This window comes from Schistocerca piceifrons, chromosome 3 (assembly GCF_021461385.2).
Source record: "Schistocerca piceifrons isolate TAMUIC-IGC-003096 chromosome 3, iqSchPice1.1, whole genome shotgun sequence".
NCBI lineage: Eukaryota > Metazoa > Arthropoda > Insecta > Orthoptera > Acrididae > Schistocerca > Schistocerca piceifrons.
The window spans coordinates 495811236-495838118 of NC_060140.1; the positions used below are offsets into that span (position 1 = coordinate 495811236).

Consider the following 26883-nt stretch of genomic DNA (forward strand, 5'->3'; position numbering starts at 1 on the left):
GGGCCACCTACCCATCCGGCAACAAACGTGCCTTTGTACACATTAGGAAAACTAACGGCAAATGGAAACCCGTGTGCGAAACTCCCTCTATAACCCCTTGAAGTTTGTCGCAACATTTCTGGGACGCCTTTTGTACGTAGGGAGAAATCTTCTTCTTTTTTCTTTCCCCCTCATCCCATACCTACAAGTGGTCGGCGTGATTAGTTATGGGATTTGGCAATGTTAGAGGGGCGCCGGATGCCTTACCTGTGGCTACTGCTTTACCCTCCGAGACGGAATTTGCGTACCGCAGCTGCCTCCGTGTAGTGTTCTGCGTGTAGTGTTATCCATGTCAAAGTGTGCGAACGCTCCCGAAATGTTTGCGAGCCGTGTAACTGACGCGGACACCGGCCCAGTACTCAACTAGCGGGATGTGGAAAACGACTTAGAAACCACATCCACACTGCTCGCCACAGCGGCCCTCATCGTTAATCCGCGGGGCGGATTCGATTTGCGGCGGTGCGCCGACGTGAAAACAAGAGATAACACGCCAAAATGTAAGTGTTCATTTTTCCCACGTGCTATTCGAAAGGGAAACAATGGAGTAATTGTGTGAAAGTGGTTCTACGAGGCCCCTGCCCAACAATACATTGTGAACTACGAAATAATCATGTAACTGTAGATGAACGTGCATCTGTTCGAGCCTACTTTCGGGATAAACAGCAATATCGTTACCTCGGAACCATAGGTGCAAGATGGGTGAGGATAGAAACACACTGTTTTGGCTGATAAATGCCAAGTAACTGGTGGATAAGGGAACTCTAGTAAAAATTGGATTTATTCTTAATGAATCTCAGTGTACATTCTGTGATATAAAACAAGTATACAGACTTCTGTTGAGTGTGGGAGAAGTCACTGCACTTTATTGAATTATCATGGGAACGTCGGTACTCTCAAGTGACTACGAAAACTATTGACCTGTCTTCAACGGCTAGCTTCAGAAAATCACCTGCGAAGGCTCTTCCATTACTGCCAGTCCAATTAGTTCCGCAGGCACGCATCACTTTCAGGAGCGACAAAAGAATTTGTCTCTGTTAACTTTCCTGGAAAGGTCAACTTTTTCTTAAGCCTGTGATTCACATTATCTTCGTCTTTTCCACGAGCTTTGAACGATGTCGCTGAACTTCCTGTCCCACGAAGCAGAATCGCCATTTCACGCAAGTGAGGGCCACGTGCCATCAAACGTCTGCCATACTGTTTCGTTATTTTCTTCATCCACACCAATGACTGTTTTAAATCTATATCTATGAATGTAGCTACAACATTAGCTTCTTAGTAAACACCCTGCTGTGTAGAATCCCAATGTCCATATCACTAGGAAATTAATTTTTTAATTGTTTTAATTGAGATTAATTTCCGGGAACATTACTATACATTACCGGTCACTTATTTCGCATTCACTTGTATCACTCAGTTATGTTAGCTACTTGCTGTTTCTTTGTAGTATTACGTATGTAATAACACCGAGTCGGTAACGTAGTCCGCAAGTATCAATATCAATCATTAAAATGTTCAAGCAGACTGTCCCAATGGATGGTGGTGTTCTCCGCTACACAACGAAGGCATCACTGACGAAAACGAAATGAGCCTACAAAACTCGCTGTAGAGCAGACATCAATCAGCAATGTAAGATTTACACTTCAATTCTTCTTTTATTTACGCAGTAGACGGTGCCAACCGTAACGTGGGAGCAGCTAATATCCTAGTTGGAGGGGCAAGTAAATTTATATATCCTCCACATTGGTTGCTTCCTCCTCCGTCGCTTCTCACTCACTTCCTCAAGCAGAAGTAATTGACAAAAACTGATAGCCGTCGGTCAAATAGCGTATATTTTGTTTCATCACCTGCTCGCCAACAGCACCCCTAGCGAAATAGCAACAAGAACTCCATGTTGGACATTAGCGAGCTCTGTAAGCGGTGGATGGCGCCCGACATCTGTTCGTAGGGCAGGCGTTTCTCTGTGAAGCTACTTAGGCCAACTAACACTGTAAAAATGACGCAGTGTTTTGTAACGAAGGTGCCAGATTAAACTGACAAAATTACCGAACATTGCCTGTCCAAAGAGTTTGCTGAGCTGAGGGTGAATACAATGAAACACATTGTAACCATTAAAGATTATATTTATTATAGCTAATTACAGCTTTCAACAATTTTTTCTGCCTTTAATGTTTTGGTAAAAGTCGCTGCATGTCGCAAACTTCAAGTTAGAACGAATGCACAGTTCTGCTTTCATAATATCGACACTCAATTAGTTTCTAGCGTCAGACCGTAAATGATTCATGTGGCTGAAGACCCTGCCCACATAGGAACAGCCACATGGAACCGCCACAACACTTGATGATTTTTTTTGTTAGACATTTCTTTTCTATTTAAAAACCTTCCCAACGAAAACGAGATCGTGCGCGTAGAAGCTTGACTTCGCAGTTGCTTAAGATTTCTCATCAGTATATGGATCTCTCAGTATAAAATGTCTAAATTCGTGATGTGAATGGAGTTCTTATATTATCGAAATACTAAACAGTTCAATAAAAAACCGATCACCGGCAACCACGTTTGTAACATTTCTGTCCCTGGAACAATAAGCTTCAGTTCTATGCTTCACTCCCTAGCAGAGACACAATGCATTACTTGATGTGTAATGACAGAAAGTGAGGTGAGGTGCGGGCAACCGATGTTACAACGAGCACACTTTCGTCAGAAATTGCACCAACTTAGTAGGCGTGTTCCTGATGTGATCAGCTGCTCCAGCAGAATATGTAGGGACTGCCCTCGGACGAGCGCGCGAAATCTAAAATTTTCATTTATAAATCTTCGTTTAAATACGATACAGATTTCGTTTGTAGTCGTGTGGAAAAATCTCTCAGTAATAAACTATCGTCCACTAAGTCCAGATTCCATTTTAATATCTTTTTTTAATAACAGTTGGATAATGAGATGAGGACTAATCAGTTCAAGGATCTTTGACTTCCCGCCGGATGGACGCCCAGCAGAGTTGTCGGGCTGCCTACTTAAGTCTTGTTGTTAGGGAGAGGTCGCGCATATAGTTCTAGACAAGTGGTCGTACACGACATGGGTTTCGGAGTGCTAAGAAGTCGCGACTCTGGGAGCAAAGCATAGAGGAACACAAGTTAGGCTGTTTAATGTGATTTGTGATCACTTTTACGATGTTTATAACGTGCAAGAATTATTATTATTACTATTATTTTGGAAATTTGTGGTAAGTTCCTGTGGGACCAAACTGCTAAGGTCATCGGTCCCTAGACTTACACACTACTTAATCTAACTTAAACTGACTTAGGCTAGGGACAACACACACACCCATGCCCGAGGAAGGACTACAACCTCCAACGGGGGTAGCAGCACGAACTGTTGCAAGGCGCCCTAGACCGCACGGCTACCCCGCGCGGCGAAACAGTTATATTAGTGAAGTGCATGTATGGTTAGTTTCGTCACGTGGGTACTTTGTAGACTTACGCATGTTACAACTTTTGTGGTAAGTTTATGGCTCTCCTGATGAAAGTACCTGCAAAAAAGCCGTTGGCCATGGTTTGGATTTTCATTTGACAGCATAGTGAGCCTTAGTCAGTTGAGTAGCAAGCTATTTACAGCCTCACTACAGGAACAGAGGACTGAAGACGTAAGTGCTTGCTACTGTGCAGGACGCGGACGACACTTGAAGACGCCAGGTGGGTGAACCTTTCCAGAATATCAGTGTTTTGCTTTGATTCGACAAGACACAAGTAGACACCTCACACGTCGTGCTAATCCAGAACGAATGGAAACAGCTGTGTGTGATGTGTGGTAACACATAGGAGGAAACACCAAAGCACATTCGCTCTGAGTGGTGGCGTACAGGAAGTGTACAAAATTATGGCAAAACAAAAACACAACGCATTACTACGACTAATACGGTGCAGGAAAACTGTGGGCATTCAAAGCAGCATTCAACCGTCTCGGAATGGGCGAATACAGGTTCTGTTTGGTTTTAAAGAGAATCTTATACAATTTTCCCATCAAAATAGAGGCAAGTTTACCTAACGATGGTGGACGTGGACAGCAATCACGCACCCTTCTCTCCAAAGTAGACCGCAAAAGGCTCAATAATAGTGAGATATAGTGACTACTGTGGCAGGAGATGTGCAACAATTCAACCTTGTGCTCACAAACGCAGCCCTGGACCATGCGAGCTGTGTGAACAAGGGTCTTGTCTTCTTGGAACACAACATTACATTTGGGAACAAGCATAGGATGGAACTCATCAGCCAAAGTGGTCACATAATGCTTGGCAGTAATACGACCTTGCAGAGTAACCTTGGAGTCCACGGAATAACATAATATGCGTGCGCATGTTTCATTCATCGGATGTAAACTCGGCCAGAAGTTGGTTACAGCCTAAAACAAGACTCATCCGACCAAATTATTTCCTTCCACTGCTCCATTGCCTAGGTTTTATGGCTTCGGCAAGACGTTTCCCTGTTACAGGCATTTGAGTCACTGTCATTTGATTTTGGGATTCCAGATCGCAGTGAAATTGTATGCTTATGGAGGCACCCTTATTGTTGTTTCAGTGCCGACAGGGTTCACGAGTGTGACATTCGGTTCTGCAGGGACTTTTGCAGCTGTCACCCTCTTCTTTTCCGTCACAATCCTCTTCAACGACTGTCGATCACTATCACTCAACACACAATTTCTGCACGTTGTGACTTAGCGGGTGATGTTTTCCTGCTTTACTTATCTGCGGTACAAATCTTCGATACGGTGCCTCTTGACACGTCAAATATTTCGTCTACCTGGTTTGTGAACCACCACGTGCGAATTCACTTAGCTCCGACGTAATGCGCTCAAAACTACGGAGAGCACTGTTCCAACCACGACTGAAACTAACAACGTATTAAGAACATTACACAGGTGCTGTGCGTGGCCAAATACACTGTGACAAACGTCATGGGATACAAGTATGCACATACGCAGATGGCGGTAGTATCGAGTACAGAAGGTCTAAGAGGGCAGCGCATTAGCGGAACCGACATTTGCACTCAGGTGATTCATCTGAAAAAGTTTCCGGCGTGATTATGGCCGTACGACAGCAATTAACAGGCTCTGAACGCGGCATGGTAGTTGGAGCAATACGCATGTGGTATTACATTTCGAAAATCGTTAGGAAATTCAGTATTTTGAGATCCACAGAGTCAAGAGTGTGCTGAAAATACCACATTCCAGGAATTCACTTAACGACTGAGAGCAGCGACTTATGGTAGGTTGTCAGTGCTAACAGACAAGCAACACTGCGTGAAATATCCGCATAAAGCAATGTGGGATGTACGACGAACGTATCCTTTAGGACAGTGCTGCGAAATTTGGCTTGAATGGGCTAAGGCAGCAGCACGACGTTGCCTGCAACGCCTCCCCTGGACTCATGACCATACGGGTTCGACGCTAGGCGGTTGAAAAACCGTGGCCTGGTCAGATGATTCCAAATTTCAGTTGGTAAGAGCTGGGTTGGGTTGGTAGGGTTCAAATGTGGCCCAGACCACACGAAGCCATGGACCCAAGTTGTCAACAAGGCAATGTGCAAGCTAGTGGTGGCTCCATAGTGGTGTTGGCTGTGTTTACATGGAACGGATTGGGTCCTCTGGTCCAATTGAATCGATCATTGACTGGAAATGGTTATGTTCGCTACTTGAGACCATTTGCAGAATTCATATTTCCAAAGAACGATGGAATTTTTGGTGGATGACAGTGCACCATGTCATCGGGCCACGGGAGACCGCGCTTGTTTTGAAGACCATTCTGGACTGCTGGAGTGGGTGATTTGGCTAACCAGATCGCCCGACATAGATTACATCAAAAATTGTGGGACATAAACGAGAGGTCAACTCTTGCACAAATCCTGCACCAGCAACACTTTCGCCATTAGGGCCGGCTGTAGAAGCAGTCTGGCACAATACTTCTGCACGGGACCTCCAATGATTTGTTGAGTCCATGCCGCGTGGAACTGCTGTATTACGCCGGGCCATATCATGGGGTATCTCATGACGTTTGTTACCTCAATGTGTAACAGCGCAATCTGCAGGCTTCGGTATCATCTGCATTTATGTTGAAGCAAGCACTTTTCGTGGTGTTTCCACACTTTTGTCAAAGACCTGTACTTCACTTTCATTTGCAGGAGTTTATTTTAAATGTTCGTCTGTGTTTTTGTTGTAAATGGATCTCTAGGCGCTATAGTCTGTTACCGTGCTACGGTCGTAGGTTCGAATCTTGTCTCGGGCATGAATCTGTGTGATGTCCTTAGGTTAGTTAGGTTTAAGTAGTTCTAAGTTCTAGGGGACTGATGACCTTAGAAGTTAAAGTCCCATAGTGCTCAGAGCCAGTTGAACCATTTTTTTTTTTTTTTTGAGGAACGAGGTTTCTTCCTGCTGCGTACCAGGACACATGGGTGTTGCGGCGAACGAAAGGGCGGATGTAGCAACCAAGGAGGCGTGTAGCGATCCTCAGTTGGTTCAGTGCACTATCACCTCGCTGTTGAGGAACAGAGTCGTATGTCGATGGGAATACGAGTGGCTAGAAGTCACTGCTGATACGCTGCGTGTAGTAAAGCTCACCACCCGGGCGTGGCGTACCTCCTTGCGGTCACCAAGACGGGATGAGTTCCTGCTCACTCGGCTTCGGATAGGGCACATTTCTATGACGGATAGTTCCTTTTTCCGGAAAGAGGATCCTCCAATGTGTGTTTTGCTTGTGATGTACAGTTAAGCGTGCGCCACAGTTTACTTGAGTGTGTTTTATTTTCGGACTAGAAGGTGGCGGGCCGGCCGAAGTGGCCGTGCGGTTAAAGGCGCTGCAGTCTGGAACCGCAAGACCGCTACGGTCGCAGGTTCGAATCCTGCCTCGGGCATGGATGTTTGTGATGTCCTTAGGTTAGTTAGGTTTAACTAGTTCTAAGTTCTAGGGGACTAATAACCTCAGCAGTTGAGTCCCATAGTGCTCAGAGCCATTTGAACCATTTTTTGAAGGTGGCGGTAGATTTGCCGGCAGATCTGCTTTCTGTTTTATGTGACGTTGAAACGAGTGTGGCTAGAGTTTTAAAACTTCGTGTTGTGTCTAACCTGTTTGCAAAAATGTTAGGGAGATGTTCTTCATGTGTTAACAGGGTGACTGGCTCAGCCACATTTTTTGTAAGTGGTCAGCCAGTCACAATTCCCTGTGTTTTTTTTTTTTTTTTTTTAGCTCTTGTGTAGTTTTGCTTCCCTTTTAATCCCACCAATAGCAACTTACACCCTTCTGCGTTGTATTAAGGCCTGCAAGATAGAGTGATTGTATGGGTCTACGCAAGTGAGCAGGGAGTGAGTGTTTGAGTGCCATTTTATAGGTTTTCTCCTCACTAAGCGACAGCAATTTTAGTCTTTTTATCCACATTTGTTTCTTTTAATTATAATTTTAATTAATATTGTGTTTATACTGGTTGCTGGTGACGAGGAAAGTTAGTTATTAGTATTTTATTTATGATCCCATTCATAAGCAGCCATATCACAGTCATCAGAGTCGCTCAAGAAAGTTGTAATTAAGCTTTACTTGTTTAATCAGTTGTTTAATCAGAATCGGACGATGACTCTCCTTGTCCGCAGTCTCAATGATTCGAAGCGATCTGCAATCCTGTGCAAATAAAATGTCTTGGTTTTCTTGCGTTGCGTAGTCGGGAAATATGAGATCAAGCGGAAAGTTAGCTTTGATAGAGATTAATTATCCGATGAAATAATGGAGCTCTTGGATCTAATAATTGCAGGTTCCTTTCCAATTCATCGGAAGTTCCGTTCTGATTACCAAAGAAACGACACCTCCGTGCAAATTTCCAATTAGAGAATACATATATAATGAAATTCCTTATACACCTTTGATGTAAATGCTCAGTATATATTTTCTTGAGTAGCATACAACATATTTTCAATCTCTTTCTTCCGGTAATCTCGATAGCAAAATTACAATTAATGAATGCGGCTATTCGGCACGGAGAAGATCCTAGAAGTCCCCTCAATACACCAGAGAGAATTTTACAAAGAGTAATTATGCGCTCATGGCATAGTAATAGTACTGTACTGCTTTGCGCATCGATTCTGCCAGTATATAGACGGTGAAGTAGGAAACGTAATTCACTCATAGAATTGTGCAGGGATAATTAGTAGAACATAAAGAGATATTACATAATATGTGTAAGGGCCTAACACACACACACACACACACACACACACACACACACACACACGCGCGTAAATTACAGTCACGTGTCGAGGACAATGTTTTTCTCGTAGGCAGAAGATACGTACTTAAGTAGTGAGGAACTAGGGTAGATTTCCTGGTTGATTCGTACTCCGTCTTTCTGTGTTGTCTTTTTTTCGATAAGTTTTTGTTCTCCCTCTGTGCTTGGGCTCTTGCTACAGCCCTCGGCACTGTCCTAGAGACAGGTAGCGCTAAAGTTCGTCTCTCTGGGCGGTAAAGAGGTAACAGTTGGGACAGAAGTTGGTCGGGTAGGTCGGGCGCGATTCATTCATGCCAGGCAGGTGGCAGGCTGGCTGCGTCAGAGCCGGCGGGCGCGTCACGCGCGGCGATTGCTGCTGCGGCTGGTGTGGCTGGCAGCGTGGTGGGAGCGCCGCGGCGGCGGTGCCGGTGCCCTCGGCCGCTGGCTGGCAGTCTGCAGTCTGCAGATGGCGCGCGCCGGCAGCCCGTGGGAGCACGAAGCACAGCTGTGGAGGAGCGCCCCGGCCGCCGGCATGTCGCCGCTGCTCCGCGCCCTGGCCGCCGCCGCCGCCTTCGCAGCACTCGGAGCCCAGCTGGCCGGTGAGTCCCCTGCTGCGGCACAAGGCCTTCGGCCACTGGGGCGCTAACGACCGGGTGGTAATTGTCAGAGGCGCGGGAGAGCCGGAGGCGGCCAGGGAGAGACAAACAGTGGGCAGTAGACTCTGGCGTGTGACTCGATCTCCATCAGGAAAATAAAACTGAAGATAATTTAAGGGGGTAGACCAGGGTGACTCGTTTTGGGAACCAATATTCTCGTTTTTTTTTTAAACAAAATAACAAAGAAATTGCAAATTTAACTTCAGATCTTCATTGTATACCCTTAACATAGTATTCTGTATTTTTAAGTAAAAAACTTGCACCCAGAAGGCACTGCACAACATCAACGAAAGCCCTTCGTGGGAGCTCTGGACACCATAATTTTCAAAGTAGAATAACATTTCAAATACTGCATTGAAACTGATGGTGTTGTTTAAAGTATAGGGATAACCAGAAAGTAACAAAATATAGAAATATCAACATTTTTTCCTAACGACATCGATATTTATCGCCAGTATCTACGTTATCGATGTTACGATTAATCGCCATTAAACACTGATTATCGAAACCAATACTTTTATTGCCTGTCTTTGCTTAACTCACAGGCACTCTAGTTCTCATCGGGGGATTTATTGCCCATTCCAGCTACTACAGTCCTTGCAGTCCAACAGTAAATGTCTTACAAAGGGCTTAATTTAATTTTACATTTAGTACTACAAAAGAGCTCCAGATTTGAACATGATCGTATTTATACTGCACATTCATGGAAGTATGTTACATCATTACAGCCACTGCAAATGGCAGGTACGAGGAGCAAAACGAACACGTTCGGTGACAGTGCTGTGTGAAAATGGTGGAAATCACCACTCCCTTCTCCCAACTATAAGGCAGAATGTGCGCTCGTTTATCCCCTGAGTACTTTTAACAGGAAAATATAGATCATTGTAAAAGTAACGTGGACTCGGCATAAAAATCACACTGCTGTTTAATGGAAAATTGGCTGTTTTTGTCTGAAATGTTTATGATAAGTACAATATTTCACGCACAGAAAACGTACCAGAAGTCTTTCACTCCACAGACTTCTCTCGTGTAGGTATGAACAAATAATATCTAAAAAAAAATCATGTTTCTATCCCGATAACGCCTATATCTACTATAAATATCGACACGATATACATCGACATTTGTAAAAATTTGCTCGCCCCTACTAAAGTAGCACTTAGGGATATGCAAAAAAAATGGTTTTTAACAAAATGGCGGCACCCTGATATAAAAGTCAAGTTTCTCGACAAAAAATCGGTGTAAAAAGGTGCACCAAAAATCGAAATTAAAATAAATCGCAAAAATCCTACGTACTACAATACAAAAAACGCCAACTCACATGTTTCCGAAAGGTATAATGTAATTGCAAGTATATTTCTTGAGTTATAGCTCCCGCCAACTAGAAAAATGTTTTGAAAAAAAAAAAAAACCGTAGCAGCTTGTGTTTTTTAACAGTGAAACTGCTCAAAACTTAAATCGGCACCAACAGTTGACCTTTTCTCGCTGATTTAGAAACACTCTCATTTTGTCGAAATTATATCGATTAACATTCTTCCTCTTACCAATGGAAGCGTTTTTTGCACGACTGGTATTGCTTTTCGAACCTTTTCTATCCGTATAAATACGTTTCTTCGTCACTTTCGACCCCTCACGTTTTGCTTCGTATTAAAAAGAAGCGAAATGACATGTCAAGCACGTGCTTGCAGATTGTTTACCAGAAACAAATCTTGTTACCAAGAGAAATCTCGTTGACAATAGTATTTTACTTGATGATAATGCCCTCTGTGAAGCTGGCCGAAACAAACAGGGCTCTTATTCCATCGGGAACTATTAAAGTGTTACATTGGTTGCATTCGAGCGCTCGGATGCGCCAGACGTCATGAATCGTGGTTTTAACATACTGAAACATTTATGGCACACTTTGTTCGAATGTATCTTAGAAAGAGACTCTCTGAGGAACACTTTAAGGCAATAAAAAATTAGGCTAAAAAATTCGATCCTATCGACCGCCTAAATTGCTGTGCGAGACCATTTCAGCCTTTCTATCAGTTTATCATACAACTGCGTTCCCACGGTTCCGTCAGCGATGGAAAGATTAGACCGTAATATGCAGGAAACTAGAAACTAGTCCCCTTTTTCAAAGCGACCGTTCCTGGAAGGGGCTGATACGAAAATCAGCGAGAACTTGCGCACAAGGGGAAATTACGGATTACTCTGCCCTCATCGATTTGTTTCGTGGTTATACCATTGAAGATCAGTGCCTAGCATCAACATCTTTAAAGAGCAGAAAATTAGTGCTTAACGTCCCATCGATAGTCAACATCCTTCCAAGAACGGTTGACAATATTGACTTAGAAGACATCTGGGCGCTGTTAAGTACAAAAACATTTCGAAACTTCTCTAAGAATCGTCCTAGCATAATTATTAGCGTCACCAGAAAATTTTAGTTGACCAAACATTTCTTCTTAAATTCTGTATCTCTGTAGTGTGAATAAACTGAACGACGTCTTGATAATGACTACGTCTAGTCTCAAAATTTGTACAACAGTACCACGTCGTACTATTGTATTTCAGCACAATAAAACACTTTTCTTAAGAAGCTTGCTTGCTTAGTGTTCCCAACTTGCAATTATGATATTGCTGGATCGATTTCCGCAAGAAGCAATTTATTCTTTGCTTTTATTTGTATCCTGTATTTCAAATCAAAGTGAAATTTTAATTAAAAATTCTAAATTATAATTTTTAAGACAATAACAATTTATTCTTAATTACCAAACATACGAAAATGTGGTTATGCATAAAAGTTTAAATTCACGATAAAAATGCTGAATGTGTTGTTGTTAAACAAAAGAAATTATGTATACAATGAGACCATGTTTAATATTGTTTTTATATTTATTCGCAATCCCTAGTAATAACAAAGCATTTTATTCTCTATTTGAAGTTTCGCACCTTCGCACCAAATTTTAATTTATTGAGCATACTCGTATTTTCATGCGATTAGTAATTAAATCCTATGTAATTTCCATTGAATTTAATTTCAGTTTGATAATGAATGTAGATTACAAACGCAGGTGAAACAGAAGGCTGCGTCTACCGAGAACTGAACCAGTGACCTCGGGATTTCCTGAACTGACAGATTGTCGCAGATATAGAAGACTGCTTAAAGCTTAGATTTTTTTGAAGTCTTAACAGCGTTCGCAAATCTTCAAAGTCGGTTCTTCTTGGCGCTTTTGAGCAGTGCTTTGGAACATTGACGTCTGGATACTGAACATTTACTGCTGTAACTAGGAAGGAAGTCAAGGAGGTTAGAGAAATACACGAGGTCCTTTTACTAAACAAAGATGAAAATGACAGCCACGCTTCTACAACTCTTGTTTATTAGGAACTGCACCATCTTTAGAAGGGCTGAACTGAAGCCGTCTTTCTTGAGTGTTGAAGGGAAAATACACGAGTAACAAGTCGAAAGTCACCCATCAGGGTCCTGGAAAACACAAGCTTTTCTTGACTGGAAGTCTTTGAAGTCTTGTTCATCCGCCTTCCTTTGTATGCATTTCCTCCTTTCCTTTACATCTTGCGAGTGTTTCATCAAATGTGTTTAACGCATACGACTGTCACAATTATGCCGTGCTATGTCGTGTTTCTGTTGACGATTAAGGCGGAGAAAAGGAAAAAGGAAGATCAGAGTTTAACGTCCCGTCGAAAGCGAGGCAATTAAAGACAAAGTAAAAGCTCGGATTATAAAAGGATGGGGAAGAAAATAGGCCGTGTACTTTTCAAAGGAATCAACCCGGCATTTGACAGGAACGTTTTAGGATAATAACGGAAAACCTAAATCAGGGTGACCGGGCGCTGATTTGAACAGTATGAAGAACGAATGGAGTGTAAACATTTACCAACGTGCAAGCCACACCTGGTGACCTCGACGTCTTACTTCTAACAGTGACATGAGACCCCAGAGTTCGAACCGAGTTCTTCGGGGTGAGCTCACCGCACTAGCCTGTGTACTTGACGGTAAAATCTGTAAGAGGGCAAGTAAATACTCAGTATACTTAAATGGCTCAATCGATAATCGATGTCTCTCAAAGACTAGAGAGCAATGTTTGAAATAAGTGCAACTATTAGATTTATGTAATCCGTGACTTCCCTGAATAGTTTCAGGCCTGTGCCGGGATGATTTTGTGAACATACTTGTGTTGTTTCCTCCCCAATGTTTGCCCAATCCGGCAGGTTTTCTTTCTGTAAAGATCTCGTCATCAGTGAAACGTTAAATGCTAAGTTTTCAGTTGTTTTTCTTTTGCAGGCTGAGAGTGAACCTCATTTACCGCTTATTGCGAAAGAGGTGATACGTAAATGACTATATTTTGATATAATCCAATTTATATCTTAGAATCGATGCGTGTCGCTCTTACGTTAAACCGTGAACCCAAACGAAGCAAATAAGTACAGTTAAACATGAGTAATCAGCCTTATCCTTAATACTGAGTGGAGCGTACATACACAGCACTTGTTTAAAAATTGAGAGTAACTCGGAAATCGATGCGTCCGGGACGAATCCTTACTCTGTATCCAATGTTCCACACACTTCGTTTTCCTTTCAGCGAACATACGTGGAAACTAAACATCTTATTTCGAGCCTGGACACAAAGGGGGAATGTTTGTGTTTCGCTATACCAGTTAGCCATGTAGAACTCAGTGGCCAAAGAAACGCCTTAGTCCAATGTAATGTACTTTTCACCATTACCAGAATACAAATGTCAGCTTCTACATAACTTCAAGGTTGACTATTTCTACCTGCGAAACCACAAACTACTATACGGTGACAATATCACTCTGAATCTGTCCAACAGTCTTCAGTGCAGACAACTTGTTTGTGAGGCAATGTCGTTCAAAGGCAGGAGACCCTTACAGTGCGACGACACTAAGGCATATCACATCTCATGTTGATAACCGATTGTCATTTTTTTCTCGTGTATCAGGACGGACAACAGTGTGTGTGTGTGTACATGTGAGCACTGCATATGTTGTACTGCGATTTTGTAGTTATAGATGAATATCAGAGAAAAATAGAAAACTGAACGACAGGTGATGCCGGCGCTCAGCTTGTTTCAGTTCGAAAAAATCAAACCAGTTGGTAAGATGTGTTTACACATCTCCCGAAGAAATCATCGCCAGTGTTTACAGTCGTCACCTTAGGACGCACCGCGAGCGAACACAGTTGACTAAATAAGTCGGTATACAAAACAGCTTTTAAAGAACTACTTCTCCAATGCTGTCTGCAGTGCCGACGCGTAAATCCCTGACTTCTCAAACAAGAGCGACCCATCTTTATCGCCATAACTCAAGCTGATGAAGGAAAATACAGCGGGCAAACAGCTCGTTGACACTGGTTTTGAAATGTACTGCATGACACAGAGAAGTTCAGCGCAAACAGCCGGTACACTTTGCAGTCTTCAGGACACGATTAGAACTGTGACAGTTCGCTAATCCCATAGCAAATCAGAAGATTCACCGTGACACACATTCTCGAGTTCGACGAAGTAAGTGTCTACTTAAATTTCTATAGTAGGTATCTTTCCGCTATTGATGAACAAAATGGTTCAAATGGCTCTGAGCACTATGGGACTTAACATCTGTGGTCATCAGTCCCCTAGAACTTAGAACTACTTAAACCTAACTAACCTAAGGACATCACAAACATCCATGCCCGAGGCAGGATTCGAACCTGCGACCGTAGCAGTCGTGCGGTTCCGGACTGAGCGCCTAGAACAGCTAGACCATCGCGGCCGGCTATTGATGAACACATCTGTTTCTTGTAACTAATCTACATTCTCATCTCTATTTACGTTTTCCGTTATTTACTTTCTTTAGTAACTAAGTGGAACTAATACACTACAGAGTTCATATGCACGCGAAGAGGAAATCAAATACCTTAGAAAAATTATACATCATTTACAAGAAATAGCGAAGAATCAGTCGTAATTGCAGATGAGTGTTTCGGAAGATGTGCCGACTGGAGACAAATTTGTATACGAATGCATAGCGTAATGTGGATTTTAAACCATTGGACGCGGCTAGAACCCCAAGAAAATTTTATCACGAGAAATTTGTGGTTAAATCGTGTCTTTCGTCATAGCCACCACAAAATGGATTAATATTAACCTGGTTTGATGTTCAGAATTTCGTCAGAAGGACTGAATGTTAGTCGTTTGGTAGTTGGATGTTATTTTTGGGAGACGATGTGAGGATTAATTGCTGTAAGTCATAAGACTAGGGTAGTATTCTGTGGATTACTGAATTAAACGAGCAAACAATGACAGAAGTTGTAGAACATTTAGTACGCAAAAACAGTTACAAACAGTCGGGGTAAAGAAATTTACCACACTTTCTTTCATTAACTGGAGAATGTTCTGATTGGGCATTTGATTATCTGATTATTCTTATCGTTCTTGGAGAGCGATTAGAGCAAATTCGTGCGGAAGGGGATTTGAACTAGTAGTAAGACTATGGTAAATTGAAGTCGCTAACATTTCACTGAAATGTACTATACTTTCCAATAGACTGAATAACAGCTTTAATTATGCTTTCGTTATGGCAATACTGAACCTTTGAGGAACTTATTGCTAGTCTACGTATAATCTTCTTACTATGGCAACATGACTGTTGCAACACATTTCAGCAGTGTTCGTTACAGTGACTCTCTCGTGTATAGTGTCTATTGACACCAGTTTACGAAAAAGCCCCGAGTCGCAGACTTCTCATTCTAGTGGATGCCATCAAAACTATCTTCCACTTAGTAGTACGTCATTTAGACATGACTCAGCCTATACGGGACAAATTTTATGTGGTATGAGTATTCGCTTCATCTCCATTACGATGTATGGAGTCTCCTTTCTTAATTAGTGCGTAAACGTGATTCGAACTAAAACGTTTTGGTTACGAAGCAAGTCTGATGCAAACTCTAACTGGAAAAGAAGTTTGAACGAGTAAATAGAAATTCCATAAATTATCATCACGTATCCGCACTTCAAAAGTATTTTCATGAGCAATTAAACGATATAAATGGAATTTTCTTTTCTTATTAAGAAGCATCTTTTTTCAACAAAGCAATGCCATTATTACAGTTAAAATTCTCACCTTTAGAAACATTGTAAATCGAAAATATCAAAATTTCCACATCAGGCTTTCGTACTAGCTGTCCCACAAAGTGGAATAATATATATCTTATTTTTCTATCAGCGAATACTACATATTGAATCCAGACATTTCAGAGTTTACGGAAATATTTTCCCTAGCACAGGCACTGACGATTTTAACGGCACATCCTGGCTCGTAAACAAGTGTCCAGAAGCGTAGTCACTATCCACACATTTCGTTGCGATTTATTTAACGTGTTTTTTATCGGGCTTGATACACACAGTAAAGTGAACGAAGACATCGTTTACCTCCTAATATCGTTTCGGACCTCCTCTGGCTGGCATAAAGCAATAACTCGACATGGCATGGACTCAACAAATCGTTGGAAGTCCCCTGCAGAAATATTGAGCCGTAACTGCGGAATTATTGTCGGTGCAGCATTTTGTGCACGAGTGACCTCCCTATCATGTCCCATAAATGTTTGACGGGATTTAAGTCGGGCGATCTGGGTGACCACGCCATCTGCATGGCCACATCATTCACTCGAATTGTCCAGAATGTTCTTCAAACCGGCGACATGGCGCCTTGTTGACAACTTAGGTCCGTGGCTTCGTGGGGTCTGTGCCAAGGTCGAATCATATCATCAGCTCTTACCAACTGAAATAGGGACTCGTCTGAACACGCCGCGGTTCCCCTGTCGTCTAGGGTCCAGCCGATATGGTCACGAGCTCAGGAGATGCGCTACAGGCGATAAGTGCTGTTAGCAAAGGCACTCGCGTCGGTCATCTGCTACCATAGCCCAATAACGCCAAGTTTCGCCGCACAGTCGTGACGGATACGTTAGTCGTGCGGACCACATTGATTTCTGCGGTTATTTCACGCAGTGATGGTTGTCTGTTAGTACTGACAACTCTACGCGAAGCTGCTGCTCTCAGTCGTTAAGTGAAGGCTGTCGGCCACTGCTTTGTCCGTCCTGAGAAATACTGCCTAAAATTTGGTATTCTAGACACACTCCTGACTGTGGTTCTCGGATACTGAATCCCCTTACGATTCCCGAAGTGGAATGTCCCATGCATCTAGCTCCAACTAACGTTCTGCGTTCAGAGTCTGTCAATTCCCATAGTGCGGCCATAATCACGTCGGAAACCTTTTCACATGAACCACCTGAGTAAAGATGACAGCTCTGCCAACGCACTGCCCTTTTATACCTTGTGTACGCAATACTACGGCCATCTGTATACGTGCACATTGCCATCCCATGACAGAACACGTTTGGCGGACACAATGAAACTATAGCAAAGTGAAGAATCGTTTCCCAGCTTTGCTTCTAGCCGTTAGGTAATTATGCTGAAGATGTATTCTCGTGCAATATTTTCCAGTGATTCCCCCAGAGCCGTTTTCATTGTGCTTGTCAGACACGGTGATGTATATTCCTGGTAACCTGGTACATCGAAGAACAGCTCCGTCTGGTGCTAACACAAAGAGGCGCGTATTTTACAATGGAGCTGACGTTGCGTTGCACAATCGCATGTTGCGTTGTTACAACTTGCACGTGGCACACGCTACTGTTGACGGACTCTGAGAACATTTATCGCAATGTCAGGGAAAAATGCGAGCTTCGGTAGCTAAGTATCCTACTAGTGCTTTATTTGCGTGTTTTGAGATTCTTGAATATACATCGTGCAGTAACATTAATGTGAACACGTTTCAAAAGCCTGCCGGTCGGTGTGGCCGTGCGGTTCTAAGCGCTTCAGTGTGGAACCGCGTGACCGCTACGGTCGCAGGTTCGAATCCTGCCTCGGGCATGGATGTGTGTGATGTCCTTAGGTTAGTTAGGTTTAAGTAGTTCTAAGTTCTAGGGGACCTCAGTAGTTAAGTCCCATAGTGCTCAGAGCCATTTGAACCATTTGAACCATCAAAAGCCTGAATAACCAGCATTTTCAGCTGGACTGGTGGGAGACGTGCGAGAAGAGACTCCGTGAGGTTCTGGAAGGTACTGACAGAGGTGTGGAACCATTCTGACTCCAGTGCCGCTGCCAGCCGCGTTAGATTTCTCGGCTGAGGATCCACTGTGCGAACCGCCCGATCTAAGTTGTCCCAGAGATTCTCGATGGGATTTCAATGCGGAGAGTTCACTAGGCAGGGGAGTACGCTAAACTTATCCAGGTACTCTCCGAACCACGCACGTACATTGGGACCTGTATAACACCTTGCATTGTCCTGCTGGTAGATGCTATCGTGCTGAGGAAAACGAACTGCACGTGGGTATGGACATGGTCCCCAAGAATAGATGCATACTTATTGTGTTCATCCACTGTGCCTTCTAGAATTATGAGACCACTCAGGGAATGTTACGAACACATTCCTGAGACCATAACTCTGCCTTCTTCGGCCTGGACCCTTCCGACGGCCATTGCAGGGTATTTGGTTTTTGTTCGATGGAGCATAAAACGAGGTTCATCTGTAAAGGCCACCTGTTCCCACACAGTGGACGTCCAGTTTCGCCAGTGAACAGCTGTCAGCGTGGATGCAAAAACAAGGTGCCTGCCGCGGAGCCCCCTAAATAGCAACGTTCGCTGAGCAGTCATTGAGTGGAGATCACTGGTAGTCCCTTGATTCATCTGGGCGGTCAGTTGCTCAACAGTTGCGCATCTATACGCCCGTACACATTTCCGTCGTTCATCTCTGTCATCTATGGCCCGTGGTGCACCACAGTTACCTCGGCGCAGGTTGTGGATAGCGCCATTTTGCCATTCACAATGTATTTTAACCACGTGAATAGTTTACAAACTTAGCCTTTACAGAATGCTTTCGTACGAACCCTGAAAGCCAATTATCATGCCCTTTTCCCCGCTATATAAGTCGTTACGTTTCTGTATTACGACAACGATTGCATTGTTGTCCGCGTCACCGACGCGCTTTGCATACCCTCCACAGCTAGTGCAGCCAGCTGCCGTCTGAGTGTGGTTAAATCGCGTGATGCCGAACGTACGCAGTGGTCACATGAACGTGACTGAACGGTGTACTATGTCTATATTAAAAACAGAGTGTACCATAATATGGAAAATTGACACAGGCGAGAGTACGCGATAGTAGAAATGAAAAGGTTCCAGTAAGCGTAGTTGAGCAGTCGAGCAGTTTGCGAGATGACTGCGAGTGTGTGGTTACTGGCCCCCGAAGACTTCAATATCATACAAGGGACAATCAAATGAAAACGAGACACTGGCAGAAAAGTAAGTAAACTGAAACTTCCTGGCAGATTAAAACTGTGTGCTGGACCGAGACTCGAACTCGGGACCTTTGCCTTTCGCGGGAAAGTGCTCTACTTGCCCGCGAAAGGGAAAGCTCCTGAGTTCGAGTCTCGGTCCAGCACACAGTTTTAATCTGCCAGGAAGTTTCTTATCAGCACACACTCCGCTGCAGAGTGAAAATCTCATTCATTAAGTAAACTATTTATTATTTCAAAAGTAATCGTCATAACTGATAATACATCAGCGCCACTGTGAGACAAGACTGTCAGTGGCTCCATGGAAAAACGTTTGCGATTGCCTGCGGAAGCCTGATTTTACCCAGGCGTGCACCTCTTCGCCCGAAGCAAATCGACATCCACGAATGTGTTTTTCTCAGGGCTCCAAAAATACGGAAATCGCATGGGGAAAAATATCTGGAACGTATGGAGGATGTGTAAGGGTTCCCCAGCGAAACTTCCGCAGCGTTGTCGAAACAGTTTTGAAAATATGTGGGTCTGCTCACGTCCTCCATCCGTACACTCCCGATTTCTTGCTGTGTGATGTCCATATTGTCGGGGGAGGGGGGTATGGGGACTTGACAGGCTGCGTTACTCGGAAGTTACACAACTGAATGCTGAAAACATACATGAAACAACGACATTCTATACGACTTCCTATGTGAAAAATAGCTCTCCGTATGTCCTATTTATGCAAGTATAAATGCCTTTATCTTCTGTTATCTGCTTTTCCCAATAGCCTGTGAACATTTAGGAATTGTGGCAAAGATAGTGATTTACAATTACGTAGTGTCAGCAGAAATAAATCTCGGAGTAACTGCATCAGCGGTAACTTACCTTCTTGCTGAAATTTTTACACGAAACAGAAAGTTCTACTAGGGAACGCATGTGCAACGTAACACAAATGGAAGAACCACACCACCCCGTCAAGGTGCATAAGAATTCTAAAAAGGACGCAAATACGGGTGACGGAAATTGGTGATTCCAGTAGATTACACACAGAACTTCGCCGTAAAGAGTAGGAGTATCTGTGTTCCTTCCGACCAGTATTACAGAATCACGAAAGAGTTAATGTTACATAGCCCCTGGAAACTTCGAAATGACTGGTAAAAGCTACTTGTAAGCACAGAGAAAAATTCAGATTGCTACCAGTTCTCAATCAATCGTCGAATGTGAGAAAAAGATCTGATGTCCTGCATCGGAAGTCTACACGTGAAAGGCAATGGAAACTGTACACCTTTACCTAACCTCATTATCAACACCGTTCGCTATCATATGAAATCTATTGCAATGCTTTCACCCTGTTGCGGTCGAACAGTTATAGCTAAGTTCGCTGGCCGAGTGTATCTACATTCATAGTCGACAAATGTTTGCAAAACTGTTTGCCACAGCTTGCTGTTCCAGGCGACGAACAAGGAAGAGCTGTCTTTGTCGAACAAAAATGAATTCTGCCGCCTAGCGTTCTCATTCGCCAAAGCTGTTGAGAGCTGTTAGCCTGTGGTAAGACAGGGTCGCACTTACTACTTTTGGCAAAGATATACCACTTTTTCAGCAAGATCCGACGCGTGACGGAATATCTGTGATGAAACAAGTGACCTACGCCGAGCGTGGTGGAATTACGTGATGCATGAAGGACACTCGTCCCAGAAAGGCCGCCTTTCGATATTCCAAGATAGCAGAGAACGGGTACATTAGAAAGCAAACCAGGCAATTCATCGCGCTAGCCAAAAATGCTCAAGTTAACACAGACGGTGGGTGGGCATCTAAATGCAATTGAAATGAAGTCCCTGATACGCCCTCCGTCGTCCCTCGAATTGTCTCAGAATGGTTTGAGAAACATTCCAAGGATGCTGATTTTTACTGAGTGTCATAGTGCAGTAGTAAGTTACTGGACTCGTAGTCTTTAAATCCCTTAAGGTTAATTCCGGCAGGATGTTTTTGAAACGGCATGGCCGAATTCCCTATCTATTCCAAGACCGTGCTGTCACGTCATTAACGGGACGTCGAAACGTAAACCTCTGGCTTTATCTTCTTCACTTTTAGTTTATATGACTTCCCAGATCATAAGACCTCAATCCTGTTGGCTTAAGCTGCAACAAGAGGCCTGCGACCTTCATGTGAATAATACGTACACCTTTTTTCAACAACTTTTTTCAACATCTTTTTTCATCACTTTATTTTGCCCCTAATACAACAGTTGTTACGATGTTTATTTGTTTGGGTGTTTCGGGCGTACCCATCATTAGAAGAACATATAAAAGGACTTAATACCTGGTATTTTGTCACATGAATACAAACTTAACAGTGAATGTCAACGATTATGTTAATTTTAAGTTTGTATTCATGTGACAAAATACCGTATATTAAGTCTCTCTATATGGTTTGACGATAGGCTGTACCCGAAACGCGTATACAAATAAACGTTTTCAGTAACAAATTAATTGTTGCTATTAGTGATCAAATGAAGCGATGAAAATAAAAATGTGCGTCTTATTCAGTCCTATGGAGCACATCGCAACGGGCCTGAGGCCTAATCCGTGAGTGGTGTTAAAGTTTGAGCAAATTTGAAACGCCAGCGAGTCGTGTGGGCCCGGTCGCAGATCCGGTCTCCGTCAGTCGTACGCGGCCGTGGATTAGGACGGCTCCACAGCGCTTGTGGTGTTTCGTGGAGACCATATCACCATGTATCAACTCCACCAGAGTGAAAACAGGCGCTATACTTGACTGGTTTAAGTCGTCAGTCTTTCGGCTGATACGATTCTGTCTTCCATATCCATCATTCTCTATAATCAAGTGTTGCACATTGTAGTCATTTTGTTTTATGTTCCCCACGCGCTGTTCCCTCCAGCGCCAAACTCATTATTCGTGGATGCAGCAGCAGATGACCCGCCGAAGTGTCTCTTCTTCTGGTAAAGATATTTCCTTATTTCGCACTTTTCTTCATTTCGTACTTTACATGTCCACTTAATTTGTAATACATGCTTCGTAGAATTCCCACATTTCACTTCCATACAATGGTGTGTTGCGGACGTACATTTTTAGGTAGTTTCTCCTCTACTTATAGTTTACGTAAGTGCTTTTACGTAGCAATCAGTTTTCGTTTGGTAGCTGTGATTGATTGTTTGCACTGCTTCCAAAATACTATAGAAACTGAATAAAAACGGACAGATTAAAACATGAGGAAATTATAATTTCTATATCAGTGACCAATGGTATCAATTCGAAAGACATGAAAAGAAAATGACGCCATGGCTAGGATTACCTACTGTAGGCGGCTGACGTCCTCTAAACAGTTTCTAAATGGTGACAGCTCACGGGACGTGGACGTCGCACTCGACTTGGATGTGACACACGTGAGCAACAGCCCTCACTGAGAGTCCATTAGTAGTTAGTCCACAGCATTAGGAGGAACCTTCCGGGTGACGCACAGACGGACAGGAGAATTACTACACATCTTGCTTCGTCCATCGTTTACTGAGTCATCAGGACCTAATAGTCCACCATCACACCATCGAATATAGCTTTCCTTCGTCAGTTACTGCCATGAGCTCAAAAATTCCTGTCATTTATTTAACTTTACTCTTACAATGCAAATCTTCACTACATATGTGATGTTCTTTTAACTAAAGAGTTGTAATATCTCGAAACTACACATCGGATCAAAAAAGTTATAATTCCAATTTGTTTGTCTCGGAAAGGACATCCGATGATGCCACATTCGATCCCCAACCCCACCCCGTGCGTGGATGGTGGTGGGGGGAGGGGGGTGCGGGGCCAATTATGCAATCTTCAATGGAAATCACTGTTTTTTTTATTGCAGATTACTATTCCATGGCAAGATCTCACGTTTGTCTGAAGCATTTTCTCGTTTCACTATAGATGGCGCTGTAGTCGGAGGAATAGAAATGGGCACACAATCGCAATTTACGAGATGATATTCAATGGCCCTTGAATATCCAATGGCAGTGGGACCCAACCTTCAGGCGTCGTGGGTAGGACAGGCCAATATTTCATAACTTCTAATTGGAAACCCCATTCAAAACGTTGTATTCTTCCGATATATCGAACAGGGGACTAATCGACGCGCCGCCGTGTCCGTGTAACGAACTACGACGTCTCATAACAGGCGACCAGACCTCACGTATCGCGCAGACGTACAAAACTGACGGGATCGTGTATACGACTGGAGATCACCTCTTCAGCGTCAGTTAACGCCTGAAGATGGTGTACTGAATCAGCGAAACTGGTAGGCAGGTGTTCAGTTTTATTACATATATTTTTAATTGCAGAGCTTTATGTTGCTGCTTCCTGTCGAACGCAGTGATTAGCACATAGGACTCGCATTTGGGGGGACGGCGGTTCAACTCTGTGTCTGGCCATCCAAATTTAGATTCTCAACGATTTCCCTAAACGCTCCAAGCAACATGGTTCCTTCGAAAGGGTACGACCGATTTCCTTTCCCATCCTTGAAAACAATCCGAGTATGTGCTCCGTCTCAAATCACCTTGATAATGGCGGGACGTTAAATCCTACTTTTCCTTCCTTTCTTCTTCTCCTTTCCGTCTTCTGTCATCAGCTTCAGGACCACGAGACACTAAATGAGAGAATTGTATCCATTAATTTACATATATTCAGAACATAGGTGGATTATCTTGTAGAACTCCCGCCGGAACCTGACTGTGGAAATTATTGTATACTTCAAGCATGGCCTTTTTCATGTATGCACGAACAGTTACTAAGTTTTCTCCATCCGATTTCCTGTAGCCTCATTTGTACAGGTAATGTAATAGTCTCTGACTTCGTAGCAATCTCCGAATGATTATTGATCATATGAAACCATTGTTAGCCTTTGCACTCTTTTATTCTTCAACATCAAAAATGTTTTGTTGATTCATTCACCCTTCATGTCGTTTATCTGTTTTCGCATATCGCTCGCTGTTCAATTTCGATATCTCTCTGCAACAAGGGAAGTGTTTAGTTTCCACTGCGATCTTTGGAGTGATTATTGCAGCCAATGAAAGCCTAGGGCGCAGTGTTGTCACGTGATCGCGTTGTATTTAGAGGAGGGAAGGGGTAATTTCCAGTCAATTTGGCAGTTGTACGGAAGCAGTTGTACTGAGGAATTCAGCCTCTTGTGAGATGAGCGCAGTCCTCTGTGGGCTTGCCATGTAGCGCAGGGCATGTTGTTATGAAGTAGCAGGAGTTGAGGAGTTGGCGCGTGTGAACAGCATGTTCTTGTGAGTTGGTGCGATCAGGCAGTGCTGAGCCGGAAGAGGCTGTTGCCACTCAGTTGCAGAGAAGGAATGCATGGCATTGGTATTGGTGTTGCGATATTAGTTTTTAGGTAGCAATCTATATCTTTGAACTGACTTTGACAAACACATGTTGCTTCTCTTTATGTATTACGCTCAGCGATTCGAGGTAAGGTGTTGCTGCTTCCCTCTCCTTACGGATTCGCGTGTATCTAGTGGCAGCGTGACTGATTAGATTTTCTAATGAACCACGTAACAGAGTGACAATTAAGCTGATCTCAGTATTCAGTACTGATTACGTTTGCGTTCAATATTTAACCATTGATCGGAAGTTTTTAAATAATTATTTTCATCCACCAAACAGATGGGAACAAGTTCTTTATTTTCTTAATATTGGCGATTCTGGAATCGAGCCAAATGTAATTGTATTAAGTTTAGCACATGCTACGTGCTGTATTAATTTATGCGAGGGTCTGATGTAGTAATTATTATATTAAACCGACCGTTTATTTGAATTTTCCAGTTTCTTCACCTTGATCGGACTAATACTCTCAGCTCACACTTTTTCTAAAGTAACAATAAAAATAAAAAAAATATTTTGCGTTTCATGTCGGTGTGGATTATAGCCTTTACTGCCTCAGTATGATTTTTATGAGGAGTCACAGATGTACGTTAGGGTCAGTTTTATAAAAGTAAGGTAAATCACACAAACGGACGATGAAGCCGGACAAGTTCTTATTCTTTTCAGGTGGTGTGGCGTTCTCAGTCCATGTATGAGTAACTGTATCTGTGAAATGATATACATTTTAACTAACTCCTTGGAGTAAGATAATCACCCAATAAATAAATTTACTGAAGTTCTTTCAATTACAATTGGTATAAATCTGTGGTTTGCTCCGCAGATTTCTGAGCATTGGCTGAAAAATAGTCCAGGTCGGTTTATTGTAAATGTTCCTTGATTTAGTCGCCCTGATGTGGCATCAGTTAGGTTTTTTAGTCTCATTCACTACCTCACAAAAATAGTAAATCTGAAAAGACTACGTCGATTTGTATCGGTTGACGCCATATGCCATCTGGCAGATTTGCTGATAATCGTTTCAGAGTAGTAAGCCAACAGAAACCGTAGTGGCGTAGCTACCAGAGCGCCACCTATGTATTCCCTATAGTAGGAAATGCTCACAGCCGGAAACCTCAGTGTGATGCAAGCAGGTAACCCTGGCACGAAGACGTACTCATGCTTCCTACAAGTAACTCACCGAGTTGGAAAGGGGGCAAAGTGTGGCCTTGGGAGTGGCGTGGTGGTCCTTTCGGAGAATTGGCACACAAGACGGGCGCGATGCATCAGTTCTGCAGTTAGGCCTCTATCAGTGGTCAGGTTAACATTCTCACACCCGTAGATGAGTTTCTGGATGTCCACGCAGCACAGGTGCCTGCCAGCGTAGTCGTATTGTAAGGGCAGCAGAGGCAGATCGTACCACAGCACAGATAAGTGGGCTTGTGAGCCCAGACGTGTCAGCATGAACTGTTGCGAACCGATTATTGACAATGGGACTGGCGGCACACACACCTGTAGCCCGTCTTCCACTCCCACCACAGTATCGACGTGCACGGCTCGATTGGTGCCGTCAGAGGATCGCTTGGAGAATGGAATGGCGCGCCTTGGTCCTTAGTGACGAAAGCAGGTCGTGCCTGCATGGAAGTGATGTTAATTTGCGTGTACGATGTGGACCTGACGAGCACTGTCTTGTAGACTGTATTAATCCGAGATACAATGGCCTCACCTCAGGCCTTGGGGTCTGGGGTGCGATAAACCACAACTTTCGTTCACCTTTGATGTTTCTATAGGGGACGCTAACCAGATCTCTTCTTCTGGCATTATTACAACAGGAAGGTGACGTGTTGTTCCAACAGGACGATGCTCGCTCACACACTATCCGTGAAACTCAGCGTGCTCTGCAAGACGTGCAGCAACTTCTCTAGCCAGCACCATCTCCGGACTTGTCTCCTCGAGCACTTGTGGTATGAGTAGGAACTAGAAGTGACTCGTTCGACTCGTCAACCAACGACTCTTGCAGAACAGTCAGCCTGCTTAACTGAAGGGTAAGATGCTTGCCTATCATGCAGCGGTCCCGGGTTTGATTTCCGGCCGGATTGGAGATTTTCTCCGCTCTTGGCCTGCGTACTGTGTTGTCCTCATCATCACTTCATCCTCATCAACGGCGTGCAAGTCACCCAATGCGGAGTCTACTGAGATGCATTCGGCGGCCGAATTTCTCCTTATGGGGCCTCCCTGCGAACAATGCCATCAACTGCATTGTCGCCAGTGTATGCTACACT

The 26883-nt window shown here is 43.5% G+C and overlaps 1 protein-coding gene across 1 annotated transcript in view; it reads left to right on the forward strand.

The window, feature by feature from the left end:
- Positions 1-26883, forward strand: part of LOC124788774 (lipase member H-like) — a 480664-nt gene that overhangs the window by 54677 nt on the left and 399104 nt on the right. The window contains exon 3 of the mRNA XM_047256057.1: positions 8591-8871. Within this exon, the coding sequence (XP_047112013.1) occupies positions 8591-8871 (281 nt within the window). The remainder of the gene's footprint in view (positions 1-8590; positions 8872-26883) is intronic.